The sequence below is a fragment of the Malaclemys terrapin genome, chromosome 10 (assembly GCF_027887155.1).
Source record: "Malaclemys terrapin pileata isolate rMalTer1 chromosome 10, rMalTer1.hap1, whole genome shotgun sequence".
Lineage (NCBI taxonomy): Eukaryota > Metazoa > Chordata > Testudines > Emydidae > Malaclemys > Malaclemys terrapin.
In genome coordinates this window covers 76,011,468-76,028,504 of record NC_071514.1, presented here as the reverse complement: position 1 = coordinate 76,028,504, position 17,037 = coordinate 76,011,468, and the positions used below count along the sequence as shown (strand labels likewise).

At 47.7% G+C, this 17,037-nt stretch overlaps 1 protein-coding gene across 4 annotated transcripts in view; it reads left to right on the top strand.

Moving 5' to 3' along the window:
- MAD1L1 (mitotic arrest deficient 1 like 1) overlaps positions 1 to 16,258 on the top strand; it is a 526,727-nt gene extending 510,469 nt beyond the window's left edge. For all 4 annotated transcript variants that reach the window (XM_054042929.1, XM_054042931.1, XM_054042928.1 and 1 more), the window contains one exon: positions 14,840 to 16,258. In XM_054042929.1, the coding sequence (XP_053898904.1) occupies positions 14,840 to 14,998 (159 nt within the window). In that variant the 3' untranslated portion in view covers positions 14,999 to 16,258. The remainder of the gene's footprint in view (positions 1 to 14,839) is intronic.
- The last annotated feature ends 779 nt before the right edge of the window (positions 16,259 to 17,037 follow it).

Here is a 17,037-nt window from a genome sequence, read left to right as displayed (position 1 = left end):
TGGTCACCTCCCAGTCCTTTGTCTCCAGGCAAGGCTGTGCTGAGTTCACAACCCTACCTGCTGGAGCTTACTGCTGTTGAGTATCCATTGTTCAGTTGTTGGGGCTTCTGTTGTCCATCTGGACCCTCTGTTGATCTGGGTTGGTTTCAGCCAGTTCCTTAGTGACCCATTTGTTATGGCCCAGACAGCAAGGTGACGCACCTCATGTACTGCATGCACTGCCCCCAAGAGAAGACTTAAACCTTTTTCCTGCACTAGGTAGCAATGCAAAGTACAGGGGGAAACTGAGGAACATATAGGAGTCATAAAAATATTGCAGAAAATTCCCACTTCCTCACAGTTTTACTCTAGGCTTCCCAATACAAGCCCATTCATTTCAGGTCTGACTTTGAGAAAACATACAATAACTCCTCGCTTAACGTTGTAGTTATATTCCTGAAAACTGAGAAACGATGTTAAGCGAATCCAGTTTCCCCATAAGAATTAATGTAAATAGAAGGGGTAGGTTCCAGGGAAAAAATTTTCACCAGACAAAAGACTATATACACACAGTATAAGTTTTAAACAAATAATTTAATACTGTTCACGGCTATGATGATTGTGAAGCTTGGTTGAGGTGGTGAAGTCAGAGGGTGGAAGAGGGTGGGATATTTCCCAGGGAATGCCTTACTGTTAAATGATGAACTAGCACTTGGCTGAGCACTCAAGGGTTAACACATTGTTGTTAACAGTAGCAGGGCCGGTGCAACCCATTAGGCGGTCGCCTAGGGCGCTAATATTTGGGGGGCGGCGACCGCGGCAGCCGGATCTTCAGCCACCCTGGTCATTGGCAGCATTTCGGGGGCGGCATTTCGGGGGCGGGACCTTCCGCTGCCTAGGGTGGCAAAAAAGCTGGAGGTGCTCCTGAAAAGTAGCCTCACACTGTATAAGGCAGCATAAATGGAGGGAGGAGAGATAGCATGGCACACAGAAACAGAGACACACATCGTGTGTGTGAGAGAGAGAGAGAGAGAGAGAGAGAGATGCGCATTGCCTCTTTAAGTACACTGACCCCACTCGAAGTACATTGCCTTTTTAAGTAGATCAGCAAGTTGAGACAGCAGCTGCTGCCGGCTCCCTCCATCCTGAGCCCTGTCGTCTACCCCCCTCCCCCCGCCGCTCTGTAGAGATGGGGTAAGCGGGGGGGCAGGAGTGGGGGGCGGACACCCTGACAGCCCCCTTCCCCTTACCTCCTTCTGCACAGCAAGCAGGAGGCTCCCGGGAGCAGCTCCAAGGCAGAGGGCAGGGGCAGCACATGGCAGTGGGCGGGGGGACAGCTGAACTGCCTGGCAATTGATAGCCTGCCGGGCGGCTGCCGCACAGAGAACTTAGGGGAGCGGGGAGCTGATATGGGGGCTGCCGGTCCACCCTGGTTCCAAGCCCCCACCAGCTAGCTGCAATGGGCTGCTCTTCCTGCAAGCGGTAGACAAAGCAGGCGGCTGCCAAACAATGTTAGAAGGGAGCATTGCGCAACTTTAAACAAGCATGTTCTCTAATTTATCAGCAACATAACAATGAAACAACGTTAACCGGGATGACTTTAAGTGAGGAGTTACTGTACTGTATTTTGGGTGGCAAGTTAATTGATCTGCTTAGTGTCCCAGTCCCCAGTTTCTACTGTGCTTGGATTTGCCAGTCTTGGTGATCGTGTCATGTGTAGAGTCACTACTAACACCAACCCCATGTGTTCAAAACCATGAGATGGGATTAAAAGTACTGAGTGTGTGTGTGTGTGTGTGTGTGTTGGGGAGGGGGGTTATTTGCGTTCTGGTTTGTGACATTTTAGGAGGAAGCCACCTGTCCCCAAAGTGTGTGTGTGAGCTTTTCAGGGTCAAAATCCAGCCTCAAATACATATGCAAAACTGAGTCCTCATTGGCTGCTCAGAGTCCCTCTCACCTTCCCCTCTGCTACCCGCGGGTGGAGGAGCTGTTATTCTATCCCTCTTCCTCTCCCTGCCACTATCTTCTTCACTCCCTCAGTCTCCTCCTGTACCACGTTGGTTTCCCTCTGGCTCCTCACACAACATCATTCCCTTTAGTCTCCTGCTCCCCCCCATTCTCCTGCAGCCCCTAAATCTATCTCCTGCTCCCTCCTCAGTCTCCCCATGCATCCTTTTGTAGTGTCACTACTGCTCTCACATTCTCTGTGTCCTATTGGGGTGTCCTGTCTAGCCCCTCCAACCATGGATTGGCAGCCATTTTGCCTCTGGGCATGTCTTTGGTCTCATTGAAAAGGGGGAGGTGGCAGTCTTCTTTATTAGTGATAGTCTCACTGCCTCATGCAGATAGAGTGTAGTGAAATGGCAGCCATCTTGATTGGAGAGGGTGGACGTTTCGAATAAGTTGTGAGTTGGTGGCTCTTAGTTGTTTTCATGAAACAGGTTAAAAAAAATCAGAATTTCTAAATTCACAATAAAATGATGAGAGTTGACAACACTGAGCCACAGAAGTTTCAAGAGTAACTGAGGTTACTCTGATGCCAAAATGAAAACTTAGCAATGGTAGACAGCGATTATATAGGAGTCATAAAGCACCAAGATTCAATTCTATGCAAGGACAACTGGTGACAGGTTGAAGTCTGATATTTCATGCCCGGAGCCTCAGAGAGGGTCAGACTCTGAGGTTTTTTTATATCCTCGTGTGGCTATATTTTTCTTTCTCCTCTTTGAACAGTGATTTTACTCTGGGTAGTACAGAATGTGCTGCTCCGCAGTGATTGCATACAAGGGACTAAGGGCGTACCATGGCTTTTCTTGATGTTGGGTTTAAACCCAAATTTTGCCCAGGGAGCCAGTTTACAACTAAATAAGAACTAGAAAAGGGTAATGAATAAACTTGATGCAAATTACCGATGTAATCTGCCATCTGGCCCATATGTTACTTCGCCCTGCACAAACCCTACACTGCTTGGATGGATAGGAGCAGGCATACTTTTTATACACCACCCAATCCCATGGTCAAACTCCTAAGGTCTAATATCTGATTGTAGTTAAGTTAATCACAATGGGTTCCCTAGGACAGTGATGGTCACAACATCTTTTGGTTCAGTTCTCTATCCTTTCCCCTTCCCTGCTCATGACAGCACATCCATAAGGCTACCAAGGAGATGAGAAAGATAAACGTATTAATCACACACTGGTGTCTGCTGGATAGTAAAGTAACAGTCGCTCCAGTGAGACATGCCTCACAGGCATCTCATATAATCTGCTCATTTAACCATTCCCAGCCCCTCTCTCCCCTGATGTGCAGTCACCCACTGTCTCTGGCAAAGAAAAAAGCCCATCTCCTGAAACGAGAGGAATTTGTTTTTCAGCTGGTAACTAGTGAATCCTGAAGTCTGCACGACCCCCTTGCTCCCTGAGTCACATTTATCACTGAAGCCACAGGCTTGTGTCTATTTTTCTGCCTATTTGTTATAATTTGGAGAAGGGAAAATAAGGAAACTAGAGGCCCCTGGCAGGAACACAATGCAGAGAGACTGAGCAGAAGAGTGGTGAGTGTCTGTGGAATCAGTGTTAGCACTCAGTGAGTAGTGAAGATGCAGGCAACGTCTTTCTCATTGGTGAGAGTCGTATACTTTCTCCTGAAGCTCAGCAGTTCATTGCACCAGCAGCAAGGTAGTTTATTAAATGTTTCCATATAAATTCACCTTAATACCACTTCCGTCTCTTGCGCTCACACAATATTTTGCAAGCTTTGTTCTACATGTTCTCTCACTTGTTTTACCATTCAGAACTACAGTTCAGAACAGAGCTAAATGGCTCCCTGTTACAGGAAGCAGCAAGCACAGAGACCTATTAATCAGAGCCTATACAGATCATCCTAGTCCACCTTCTTCTTTCTCAGTTGTTAACCTCGTTGTTCCTGGAAGCAGGTATCCTCTTTCCCTTTTTCCTTCCAAGTCTCCCAGTGAGGAAGAGAAGAACTTGAAAAATGAATCTGCCTGTTACTGTAGCTAGTTCCTCTTCTAAACTGGGGACTCTCAGATACAGGGTTCTGTTCCCAGGCCCTATCACCTCCCTCAAGTTGTCTGCAGTACGGGGTCCATGCTAGTTTTTGGTCTTCTTATAGCGTGCCTTTTGGGGAGCCAGGTGCTGGCTGGCTGGAATTGCAGACACATTTCTGTCTTACTCCAGAACCTCGTGCTCTGATTTTATCTAAAAGGATGGAGAATCTTATCACTAGTCTCCAGAATACCTTTGGATGGGAGATCTCAGTAGGAGAGTCCACGGCTGCTATTTTCCTTTATTTACATGGAGAGGAGAAATGTAAATTTAGCTAAACAATAGCCCCTAGCATTGCAGTGTAAAAGTGCAGAGTCATTTTAGAGGAAGTAACAAGAGATTTTTCTGTGTCTAATTTGTCTGTCCTACAGTGGGTTGGCATTACACTTTACAGAGCACATGTGGTAGAGGCTGTTAATGCTTGTTAACCATTCACTCTGCCTTCATAGCTTGTTAGCCATTCACTCCGCAGCCTGACCGTTCCGATATGGTCATTGCACAGGTGGTCAGGAAGTTGCAGCGTGGACATCCTAGCAGTCCAGCTATTCAGAAGCTTTTCTTTGACACCAGTCATGTTAGGACATGTATGTCCATTTCTCTGTAGGTGCGGTACCAATGGCTGAGAAGTTAGTACCTCTTCCTTGCTTCTAGAACTAAGATACTGTAGCAGCGTTGATTTTTTTAAGGTATCGAACTCTTTACCAAAGGACAAGGAGGAATTTGGTTCAAAGACATAAATCCCATGTTTGGGATTTTTATTGGTTGCTATTTGAAAAAAATCTGTGGATTTCAAACCTTATTCTCTTAAGCACTCATTTTCTTTTTTTAATGGAAGACATTTTTTAATACCTCAGAGGTAGGTCCAAACATGAGCTATTTCTACTAGCCAGAGGTCTGGTAGGAAGTTATAACATAGAATCTTATGCTTAGCCTTGCTGGGTACGTCTCCACTGCAATAAAAGACCTGCAGCATGGCCACGGCTGGCCCTGGTCAGCTGAGTCAGGGTTATGGGGCTCGGGCTACGAGGCTATAAAATTACAGTGTAGAGACGTTCTACAGAGCCTGAGCTCCAGCCCAAGCCCAAACATCTACATCGCAATTTTTAGCCCCGCAGCGTGAGCACAGGTCAGCTGACAGTCTCTGAGACTCCATGACGCAGGTTTTTTATTGCAGTGTAGGCATACCTGTAGGCTACCAAGAGGATTTTGTTTAGGGGATGTCCCCTGGGTGTATTTTTATCTCATTAGAATATGGTATTTGTCTCTTCCTATCCTAAACTATTGTGTAGTGTTTCTATGTGCCATTAAATAGTTGCCAAATTCCACCCCAGAGGTGGCTGCCTCAGTGGTGGGGTGAGGTTGTGAAAATAATAGTTTGTAAGTACATCCTTCAGGATCAAAGGTGCTATCTGAATAAACGAATGCAAGAAATCAGTAGTACTTATCAAATAGTATAAATATTTATAAATTCTTCCCTTTATTTAAAGCCTGAGACCTTTCCTCTCATTTTTAGGGTGTCACTTTTTACTATCTAAACAGCAGCAATTTGTGGGAGACCTCATGACAGAAGAAAAGTCATCCATCACACACTTTTTCTCTCCCCAGGACTAACACCCACTGGTTTACTCCCCAGGAGAGAAGTGGATACAGTTTGACAAATGTTGGTATTCGTGTTTAAATTTCCCTTTTTGCCATCTCCTGGGGCCTGTGCAGATAAGTCAAAGCGTGTGGTTGTGTGAAGGAACTTGCCCATGTGCAGCGCTCCACTTACTTGTTTCCTCTGACACTGAGTTAGTGTAATAGCCGGTGCTCAGTCAATTTTTATCACTTGTGTATATAAAACCTGGGTCATGTTCCAGATTAAAGATGGAAGTGTGTCAGCTAAATGCCTGTACTGAAGAGACAGGAGTTATGGTTCATCTCAATATTGAATAATAAGCAAGAGACAGGAAGTGTTTGTCATAAATCTTGACATGTGCATGGGGTTGTTCCTCCCTCACCCTACCCCAGTATTCAATTTTCATCCTGGGATTGCCAGGCACTTGGTCCTCTTCACTCAGCAGTTAAGAGCAGCTTTTTCATTACGTTCCCTGGAAGGCACTTTATAGAGACGTCCGTCCCCCCTCTGCCTCATAAATCCACTTTATATTTCAAGCTTGCAACATGGGGATCAGAGGTCTTTGGCAAGAAGCAATTATTATAAAGAACCAGTTCTCCCTCTCTTAGGTTACAAAGAGAATATTATGGGGAAAGGGAATTTAGCTGAAGACAAGGAGAGGTCATTTTTGTGAAAAGCAGTGTTCCCTGATTGATGGACAACCACACAGCCTTATTAATGTTCGGTCGTTGAGCGTCCCGTAGGGCATGCTAGCATGATGTCACTGGCTAACAAAACCTGCTGGTTACTACAAAAATAAACGAACAGAAGCAATAGACTGGGAGTTCAATAAACTCATAAATATTTCCAGGCACAACCACATCTTGTGGGCAAATTTGGTTTTTTGTTGTTTGGTTTTTTTTTTTAATATTTCTATCATTTTAAATGAACAGCCTCTAATTACAGTGATTTGCCAGCTACCTGGGGACCTGATATTTGAGCAGGGTGTAATGCTTATGAGAGATTGATTAGTGAAGCATAATTCAATTGGGGGATTTTGATAATGATATCGCCACCCAAGAGAGCCAAGTCTGAGCAATTATACAGATCCTCAGAACCCTCCTGATTGAATTGTATAACTTCACTAGTCAGTCTCCCTGTCAACGCCCCCCCACACACACCTTTGTGTGTCTCCATCCTTTAAGCTTTGAAGAGATCTTCTAGAGGCCTGTTTAAAGGGGAAAAGATACTTAGCAAGAATTACCCTCTCTACAGAGTAATCCCATGGTGCAGACGCTAAAGAGAAGGCTGTTGTGCACCAACTCCAGGGAGAAAAATGTGGCCATCAAATCCTATCTCTATATCCCACCCTGCCCTGGCCTGAATTTACAACATCAGCCCTAGCTTTGAAGGAGGAATTGATTGTGGTATTTTTAGCTGAGCAGTCAGACTTTGCAAATACTTTTATTTGTGTGTGTTCCTTTGGGAGTATGCGTGCGCGCACACAGACTCTTATACGTGAGCTTTGTTTTCAATGTGTACTCTTTGCTGGGCATTGGAAGCCCGAGAACAGGCTTAGGGCCCTCTCTGAGGCTGTACTGCCTCTCTCTCTGACAGCTGCGCGTGGACAGTAGGCCTTTGACATTTAGAAAAATCTCAGAATCCAAAGCAAGAGGCAAAAAAAAAAAATATTTTCTTGTTTAAAGGTCAGAGCCGACTGCTTTAAAAAATGGTTTTAAAATTGGTTTGTTGGACTGTGACAAGATTTAACCATACTAATGGATGGAGAGAACATGTGATCTGGGGTAGGCAGAAAAAGAGAAGCCCTGCAGTAGACTGGCTGAGGAACTATAAAAAGTAAGTCATGCAAACTAAAGAACTTGAATTAGGGTTTTTTTATGGCTGACAGGAGAGCAGGTGTTGTGCCCAGCTAGGGAGCTGGCATGCAGGTTGTGCAGTGGGCTATGATAACACTGCTGAGTGATGCGGTATTAGGTGGGGTAAGAACGTTGCAGAGTTCCTAAGAGATACCCAGGTCGGTGCCAGAGGAGTTTTATAAAGTGAACAGAGTGCCGCAGAGCCCAGATTAAAGGAGGCTAGGTCGTGTGGGGCCCCTCGTCTTAGACACAGTAGAGCTGGGGCCTAGACGTGTGAAAGGTAGTGCAGCAGGAGCAGGGGCGGCTCTGTTTTTTGCCACCCCAAACGTGGCAGTCAGGCGGCCTTCGGCGGTGTTTCTGCGGGTGATCTGCTGGTCCCGCGCCTTTGGCTTACCTGCTGCCGAACCCGCGGGACCAGCGGACCTCCCGCAGGCATGCTGCTGAAGGCTGTCTGATTGCCGCCCTCATGGCGACCGGCACGCCGCCCCCCGCTTGCAGCGCTTGCTTCGCTGGTGCCTGGAGCCGCCCCTGAGTAGGAGGTTCCATCTTGTGAGGAGTGTGTTGCAGGAGCCGAAGGGTCACTGCAGACATGCAGCCTGCATGGCAAAGTTCATACAGTGAATAAAAACGCCTTTGGAGCAAGGAGGTATCAGCAGATGAGTAAGGTACCAGGGGGTGAGGAGAGCAGTGCAGGTGTCTTGGTGGATGAGTCCATAGCACAAGAGGGAAAGTGTCATGCGCTGAAGAGAACGGTATGGAGAGCCATGGGTATTAGGCTTCAGAGTCCTGCCCCCTGTAGGGTTACCATTCATCCGGATTTACCCGGACATGTCCTCCTTTTTGTGCTAAAAATAGCGTCGGGGGGAATTTGTAAAGCACTCAAAATGTCCGGGATTTCCCCCCTCCCCGGCAGAGCAGAGCGAGCGGCTGGGAGGGCTGCAGGAAAGTCCCGGGCTGGACTCCGGAGCAGCTGTAGAGGAGCCGGATCCGCCCTGCATTCTGAGCCGGCAGCTCTCCCCTGCAGCCCGGTCCGGCAGCACTGTGCAGGGCCAGGGCCAGGGCCAGGGACCAGGACCGAGTTTTGTTGTGCTGGGGAGCGCAGCCATGTGTCCGGCTCGCACAGAGCCCAACACCCTGTTCTGAGCAGCAGGGTAAGGGGGCCAGGGGGCAGGAGAAGGGGCAGGGAGGTTCTGGAGGGGGCAGTCAAGAAACGGGGGTGGGGGTCGGGAGTTCATGGGGGGGCTTTTTGGGGGGAGTGGAGAAGGTTTTGGGCAGTCAGGGTACAGGTAGGGGGTAGGGTCCTGGGGGGCAGTTGGGGGGGTCTTAGGAGGGGGCAGTTAGGGGACAATCCACAGGGAGTCTTAGGTAGGGGGTGGGGTTCTGGAGGGCAGTTAGGAGCAGGGGTCCCAGGAGGGGGCAGTCAGGGGACAAGGAGCGGGGGGGGGGGTTGGGAGTTCTGGGGGGGAGCTGTCAGGGGGCAGGAGTGGGGAGAGGGATCGGAGCAGTCAGGGGACAGGGAGCAGAGGGGTTTAGATGGGTTGGGAGTTCTGGGGGGGGGGCTGTCAGGGGGTGGGGAGTGGTTGGATGGGGCGTGGGAGTCCCAGGGGTCTGTCTGGGGGTGGGGGTGTGGATAAGGGTTGGGGCAGTCAGGGGACAAGAGGCAGGGAGGCTTAGATAGGGGGTGGAGTCCTGGGGGGCAGTTAGGGGCAGGGGTCCCAGGAGGGGGCAGTCAGGGGACAAGGAAGGGGGGAGGGTTGGGGGTTCTGTGGGGGCGGGAAGTGGGAGGGGCAGGGGCGGGGCTCCTCCCGTCCTCTTTTTTGCTTGCTGAAATATGGTAACCCTAGCCCCCTGCCACATACAGGATTGTTCTCTGCAATGTATTCAGAGTCTTGGTGCGTTAGGAGGTCACACAGCAGGTGATCCCATAGAGCGAGAAGAGCAATGCAGACATCTTAGCAGATGAGATGGAGCAGCCCCAGTAGCTTCCCTGAGTAAATGTCACTGGGGCAACAGGTTACTTGTTCATTAAAACACCTAATAAAACGTAGCCTTGAAAATAAAGGCGCCCCATTCACTTTGGAGTATTGCAGAGTTTCATCTGCACAATAATAAAGTTCCTCACTGTGTCGGGGGTAGCGAGTCACTCTGCCAATCCAGTTCAAGCAGCACATCCTCTTAGGCCTTAACCCTTTGTATGAAAACCGTCACACTGTGAGGACCCGGTAGCACACGCTGCATACACGCGTCTGAATGCTCCTACATTGTGCATCTATTGTGTACATCACCCATGGATAGAGTAGTGGATTTTCATATGAAAAGGAGGCGATTGCCCCACTTTGTGGTGAAATCCTGAATTGTATCAAACATCATGATGGGATTGTCTCCTCTTCTCCCTTTCCCCCACCCTTGTTCTCCCCTGCTGCTTCTCCCGCCAGCCAACCTTCTTCTGGGGCCTCTGTAGCCCAGCTTCCCTCTCCCCTCCCTCCTTCTCTTCACAGCACTCCAGGGGTGCAGCTTAGGCAGAGGGCAGTGATGTGTTTAAGGGTCATTCATTTGTCAGACTTTCCCACTGCAAGGTGGGAAACTGAGGCAGAGGACACTGCCCAACACACTATGGGGTCGGATTTGTTTATAGTCGCAAGCTTTTGAATGTGCTTGTGGTTTTTGCCCAAACAATGCTTGGTTCCCTTTCCCATGTGTTGGCCAGCATTCTGTCACTGTGTCTGACCCATGTGTTGTGTGACCTCTTGCCGCCAGCTGGTTGGTCTACTAAGAACCGATGACAGTTCACACCAAGTTTCACTCTATAGATTTTTGTACATTATTTTAATTTTCTAGTTGCAAAAGTGTTCCTGGGGACAGGGAGAATGTGAGTTGCCGTCCCTGTCCCACACATCCGTCCGAACCATTTGAGTGTCTTGTAAACAGCCAAACAAAATGTTATCAGACCTTTAACATCATCATCACCAGGCTGGAGAGAGAAATTTCAGCCCAGAAGATCACTTTTTTGGAAAGTTTATAAGTAACAAAGGCTGAGACAGAAAGTGTAATCTCGACCATACCTATAGCAACACTGGCACAGTCAGAACCCATGTATATGTCCTGCTGAAGTGACAACGACAAGTGATCCTCCTTTGTTCTTCACACGTCGCTGCATCACTTACAAACACCAGCATGGTCCTGGCAATTGCCAGGGGTGACCTCCTAACAAGGAGACACTTTACTTTTTGCAGCATCTAGTGTCCCTAGGTGTTGTGAGCATAGTCTGCTTTAGATCATTATTGTGCCATGCGTGAGGGTGATCCCTGCTGGAGGTGAGAGGAGCTAATGTTTGCTTTCCTGTGATGCTCACGGTTACAGAGAGACTCTTCGCCTCTCTGTAAGTGCAGCGATTGAATGCATACAGGCATTGCTCTTTTTCCAGGCCTGCAGCAAGACTGATCATCCTGGCATTCATGAGAGGAGTGGGGTGGGAGAGGCTACTACCTACCCTTCTCCACTTTCTGTGCCTTTCCGAATGCCAAAATAAATCTGCAGCTTGAAACACAGATATTGACTGAAGTGTTTGGCTGCAGATGGAGTGAGCAGAGTGCGAGACAAATAGAAAGTTTATCCTGTGACTGAAAGGGAGCCAGCAGCTCCCTCGCTGGGCTGCTCACCTCTCTCGGGCATTCACTTTCCATGATTAGCTTTAGATCCCACTCAAGCCTTCATCTCCTGCACAGACAGATAAATAGAGTGGAACAAATGGAAAGGGCACACAAGTTCCAAGGTACCTGGTTCTCTTAAAGGACTGAGTGCTGACACAAGGCTTTATCTGTAATGCAAGTCTCTGCCTTCAAAAAATATATAAAAAACTATAAAGCCTTGAATAATTTACCAATTTCCAGGGTTAAAAGGAAGATTTATGATGTTTTCTTCTGACTGGGAACAGCTAATCTTGTCTCTTATGGAAAAGCAATTGTACTAAAGACTCCTTTCTCTGAGGAGGTTGAAAAGCGACTGCTGGAAGTTCATGTCGCTGCATAGTAGACGGATCCCACTTGTCCCGTTCATACAATATGGCCAAAAAGCTGCTTCTGATTTTGTAATCACTCAATAGGGCAATGCACCCTAGAAGTACAAAGCATAGTGGGGTTCTTGGAACTCCTAGCCTGGGTCATGCACATACCAGTACATAGTAGAGGGTGTTTTGCCCCATTTAAATTGCTTTCCTGATAAAGATCCTTTCTATTTCTGAACGCAGAATGGAGTGATAATGGAAACAGGCCAAAACTCAAATGTCTGTTCCCCAAAATGTTGGTGGGTTGGATAAAATAGAACCTGGATCTGAACCGCCTTGGCTTTGGTTTTGCAAACCCCAAACAAACCACCTTAATTTGCCCATTAACCAAAAGTGAAAAAACTAGGCCCATAACTTAGGTATCATCTTTGACTCGGCCCTTTCAGTGGACACATATTCAGTCCAACTTCAAGTCATGCTGCTTTTTCTTACACATCTCTAAAAGTAACAACATGCTAACCGTACGACTGTGCATAAGACATTTTCGTGGTTTTGGTCCCAGATTAGATTGAGCTGATTTTTAAAGACACATTAGACATTTTTTTCCTCCCATCTGCTATCACTACTGAGCAGATTTAAGGTTCTTTAGGTCCCTTAACGATGCATTTCCTCACCTGACCATATTTGGCCTTTTTTTTTTTTTTTTAAGTTTGGTTTTAACTCTGAATCTCCTGGCTTTTTAATGCTTGATTTAATAATTACATTCCTGTAATGTATTTTACCCTAAATTACTGACATGGACTCTCAACCTCAATGCTATCATAACAGTGTTTTTGTCTGGCAATTTTGCAAAATTCAACTCAGCCTTGACTATAAAGACAAAACTGGTGCCTCCATAATATTTGGACCTTCCTCTCACCAGCCTAAACTTTAGTGTTTCAGGTCACATAGAACCAGATCCAACACCCATGGGCTTGGATTTGCAAAACCAAAATCTGGCCACCTCGGCACATCTCTGATTGATAGCATCTGGCCTATGGTCTAATTCAAGGCTGTGTGAGAGCTCCACACTGTGCCTGGGCTTGTGCATAGATTGCAAATGCATATCCCTCACTGACCTAGTTCCCTTTCTCCCTGTCATTTGCCAGTTTTTCATCTTTCCCAGTCAGTCTCTTCAATTTGTCCCTGTCTGGCCCAGTTTCACAATGGATGCTCAGAAAGCGAGGCGGGTGGCTCCACTAAACAAAGGATTACGGCTCTAAACTTCACCATCTGGAGTTGTTCATAAAGAGAAATGAACATTAAGCTGAACTGAAGTGGAAGAGCTTTAAACAAACTCTTAATTTACTTTTCCACTATAAAATCTTGTTTAAATCCCCTCCCCGGCATTGATGTGACAGGGGCTTCCTCTGTGCCTTGCACGCTTCACAATCAGAAGTGACATTTACATGAGAAGTTCATAATGAAATTAATCCTGACTCCTGAAAACATGAAATTGGAAACAAACAGATCCCCGGGGCCTTTGGTGCTTCCCTGACATTATTGCTGCCCTTCTGGCAGGCGAAGATGCATGCTGCCTGCGCGCACAAACACCCACAGCTCAGGTCATCGATATCCCTTTTGAGAGAGGGCGGTTCCACCTGAGCTGCTTCAGGGTTTCCCTTCTGCTGCATGGACTGTGGAAAGGGAATGTCCTGTTACTGAAGCAGGTTGGACTGTTAGGCAGTGCTTGTGTTGCCTCTCGCGTTGCTTCATTAAGGGGGTAGATGAGGAGCAGGGATCATTCCCAAAAGGGAAATGTCTGGGGAGAAAAATTTGAATTTCCGTTGTGATAGTTTTGCTGGTTTATTAATAAACAAGCCGATTTTGTGCCGCCTGCGGCATGAGGGGCTCTCAGAGCATCCTTTGGCTCCTCTTGCATTTTGCTTCTTTATCCTTTTTATAACCTATGTTATGACAAGAGGAGATTTTCCCCATGTATTGGGATTCCACCCTTTTATGTGTGTGTGTGTGTCTGGAATAATTTCTCCCATCAGCAAAGCACCTGGGTATGTGAAGCAGGGCTGTCTATACTGTGATAAATAACTCACGGCACCGAGTCTCAGAGCCCAGGCGCTTGGGTTGCAGGCAGGCCTGGCTCTGGCTTTTTGGCCACTCCAAGCAAAACCGGGGCGGCCAGAATGGCAAAGCAAAAAAAAATCTGCCGTGCGGCCGGAGCCACGGTGCAGGGGGACTCCCTGCGCTGCAGATGTGCCCCGGCTACCGGGGGTAGGGAGAGAGAAGGGGGGCGGCCACGTGACCCCGCCGCCTGCCGGGAGGACTCCGCACCGCTCCGGTCGGCTGGGAGGGAAGGACGCGGGCTGCCCTGCCGGGCTTGCTGCAGGGCACTCTCGTCCTCCACGGCGCCGCCCCCTACAGGGCGGCTGGAGCGGAACACCACTCAAAAAAAAAAATGCGGCCGTGCCGCCCTAGGATTGGGCGGAATGCCGCCTCCTACAAGCTGCCGCCCCAAGCACCAGCTTGCTCGGCTGGTGCCTGGAGCCGGCCCTGGTTGCTAGGCTATAAAATTGCAGCGTAAAAGTTCGGGCTCAGGCTGGAGCCCTGGCTCTGAGACCCCACTAGTTGGTCGGGGGAGGGTCTCAGAGCACGGGCTCAAGCCCAAGTCTGAATGTAGACACTGCAATTTTATAGCTCCACAGCCCGAGCCAGCTGACCCAGGCCAGCTACAGCCATGCTCTCAGTCTGTTATTGCAGTGTAGACATACCCGAACTAAGGGGGCTAGTTAAAGGTAGATCATTGGCTCATTTAAAGGGAATGTTCATTGAAAACATGTCTCCTTATCCTCCAAGAGAGGAGGGACTTAAGGGCTTTGATTCTTACTGGAGAAAGAGCTCTTTGACTATTTCCTGCCTCCCAAGACCACGCTATTCAAAGATTTCTCTTCTAAAGCATCCCTGGTTCTGTATTTTCTGCTGTGACTGCATGTGTTAATTGTTCAGACCCTTTAAAGTTTGTTTTCAAGATATTTTAAACATTCTTCCTACTGCCTTATAATTCATTATTCATTTGAGGCTCACATGGGGGGTATTGTTCAGAGATTTTGGAAATGCAGAACTTAATAATGGTCCAATTAAATCATGTGTTGAACACCTGCTCTGCAGTAGATAACGTTACTTTGATTAGAATAAGATGCACACTGAAGGAGACTCCATAGCGAGAGTGCTAGAATTCGTCAGCATTTGGCATGAAATAAAACCCTACTGTATTAACAATTTCTTTTCCTTTTCCCCTCCCTCCACCTCTTCCTTCTCCCCTCAGGCCTCCAGCTCTTCTGGTGGGAAGATGCAACTTCTGGAAACTGAATTCTCTCTCACAATCCGTGAGCTCATTGACCTGCACCTGCTGCATCAGGACAGCATACCAGCATTCCTCAGCGCTGTAACCCTCGAACTCTTCAGCCGTCAGACCTGTGCTTAGCGCTCACTGAATCCCAGCCTTGCACTTTCTGGACATGGATTGTGAATGGACGTGTGACTATCATTGTTTCACCACTGACCAGCCTAGTGCAGTGGAAAGGGGATCCATGAGCTAGCCATGCCAAGTTCTTTTTGTTTCTTCTGCTGCATTCGCTTGCTTACAATTTCTGTTGAAGTCCCCTCTCTCCTTTTCTCCCCAAACGCTTCATGGCTGTTTGAAGAGGCAACCAAGGAGTCTGAATGAAGAAGGCATTTCCTGCTTCCTCCTGAGCTGGAGTCACATTCCTTTGGCCCAAAGTCCAATTACTCCTTGATAATGTTAGTCCAACCCAAAGGCCTTTCTTTTTTTAGGTTGATTTTACTAACCAATCTCTCTGACAGCTCTCAGCCCACCACACACATGCAGATTTCCACAGTAATATTTCCAGGGGAGAGCATGTATAACTCCAGGTCAGAGTTTCCTTTTGCCAACTCCCCACCCCCCTATTTATGAACATTGAGACCTTTTTATTAAATTGCCAGTCTCAACGGGAGTCGCTGTCGGGAAGAGCGTGAGAATGCTGGCTTTGGGGAGCTCAGCTGCTCAAGTCCCAGCTTCTTGCAGGACGATCCTGTTGAATTGGGTCTCAACCTCTCCCAACTGATAGTTCTTTAAAACAGAGACCACAGGCTCTAGGGGAGATGACAGCTCAAGCTGCCACCAACTAATGAGGACTAAGGGTTGGCTTCTGACATTTGTGGAGGACCGGAGTCATGGATGGATAGTGGGGCCCTTCGGATACACCCTGCTCTCATAGATAGCTCACTGATCAACGAGAGTTGACAATCTTTCAAGACATAAAACTTAGCGAGATCTAGTCCTTCATAACTTCAGATCCTGGTTTGCCAGAACTCAGCACCTGTGTATACCCGTCTCTCTTTCTCCCTCTTGTGCTGTATGTCCATTGCTTAGACGTCACTTGAGTGCTTTTCCTTCCTTGCGCAAGACACTTGGGTGGTTGCTTGGCTTATCTCAGGAACACAGGGAAAGGAGCAGGGAGTGGATGGCCTCTTCGTGGTGTATTCACTGTATTGCTGTTTTGTAGCCCAGTGTCCATAGCCAGGGTTGTCACCTTCTTGTATTACTGGGTGTAACCCCCACCACCACTACCACCTCTCTCTCCTGACTCTGCGGAGGGATCTTTCTGACAGCTCTGAAATGTTGTACTATGATGGAGGGGGTTGGTTAGTTTGTTTTTCAGAATAAAGTGTCACTTCCCCATCTAGGTGTATGCTTCTTTTATCGAGCGTTTGCATCTTCCGTGGCGTCAATGGTATCCGTTTTGATAACGGATGGGCAATCAGTGATGCTTGGGTTGATTTTACCACAGGAAGGGAGGGCGTATTACTCAGCTCTTCGGTTCTCCAGGCACATCTCATCAGTGCCAGAAACGATACTAGTCTAAGCCATTATGCAACATTATGCCAATTCAATGGCTTCCCCTTGCCATCCCATTATACTCTATTCCGTAACCCTGTGGGAAGGCAGTACCTCGTCCATTCTCAGCAGGAATCATATAAGAAAGTTAGTTCTCAGGACACTCGCAGCAACTCTAGCCCCAATCTTTCGCCACTGGAGTAACTATAGCAAACAAAGTTGGCATTACAAGCACAAGAAGAAGAAAACAGTTGCTCCAGATCCAGCTTATCATAAGTGGTGGAAGGAACAACTGCTACGAAGGGATCACAGCTCTCCCATTCGCACAGTGGTTACAGGCAGTTAGCATAGCCATTTGAGTGAAAACCAATAGCAAAAGTTTGCCATTTTCTCTGCTGCTCAGCGAAGTCCTGGTTGGAGATGGATTGCCTGGCATTCTGTGCCAGGGGAATGCTGTCTGCTTCGTATGCACACCATGGAACTGAGAGTCGCCTTCATCAGTCATGGAGAAAATGAATCATGACATCAGCCGCACTCGACTTCTCGGCCAACATAATAGCGGAGCCTGGCTGCTTCTGGAAATCTTTCTCCTGGCTCCTCGAAGGAGAAATGAAGTAATTAAT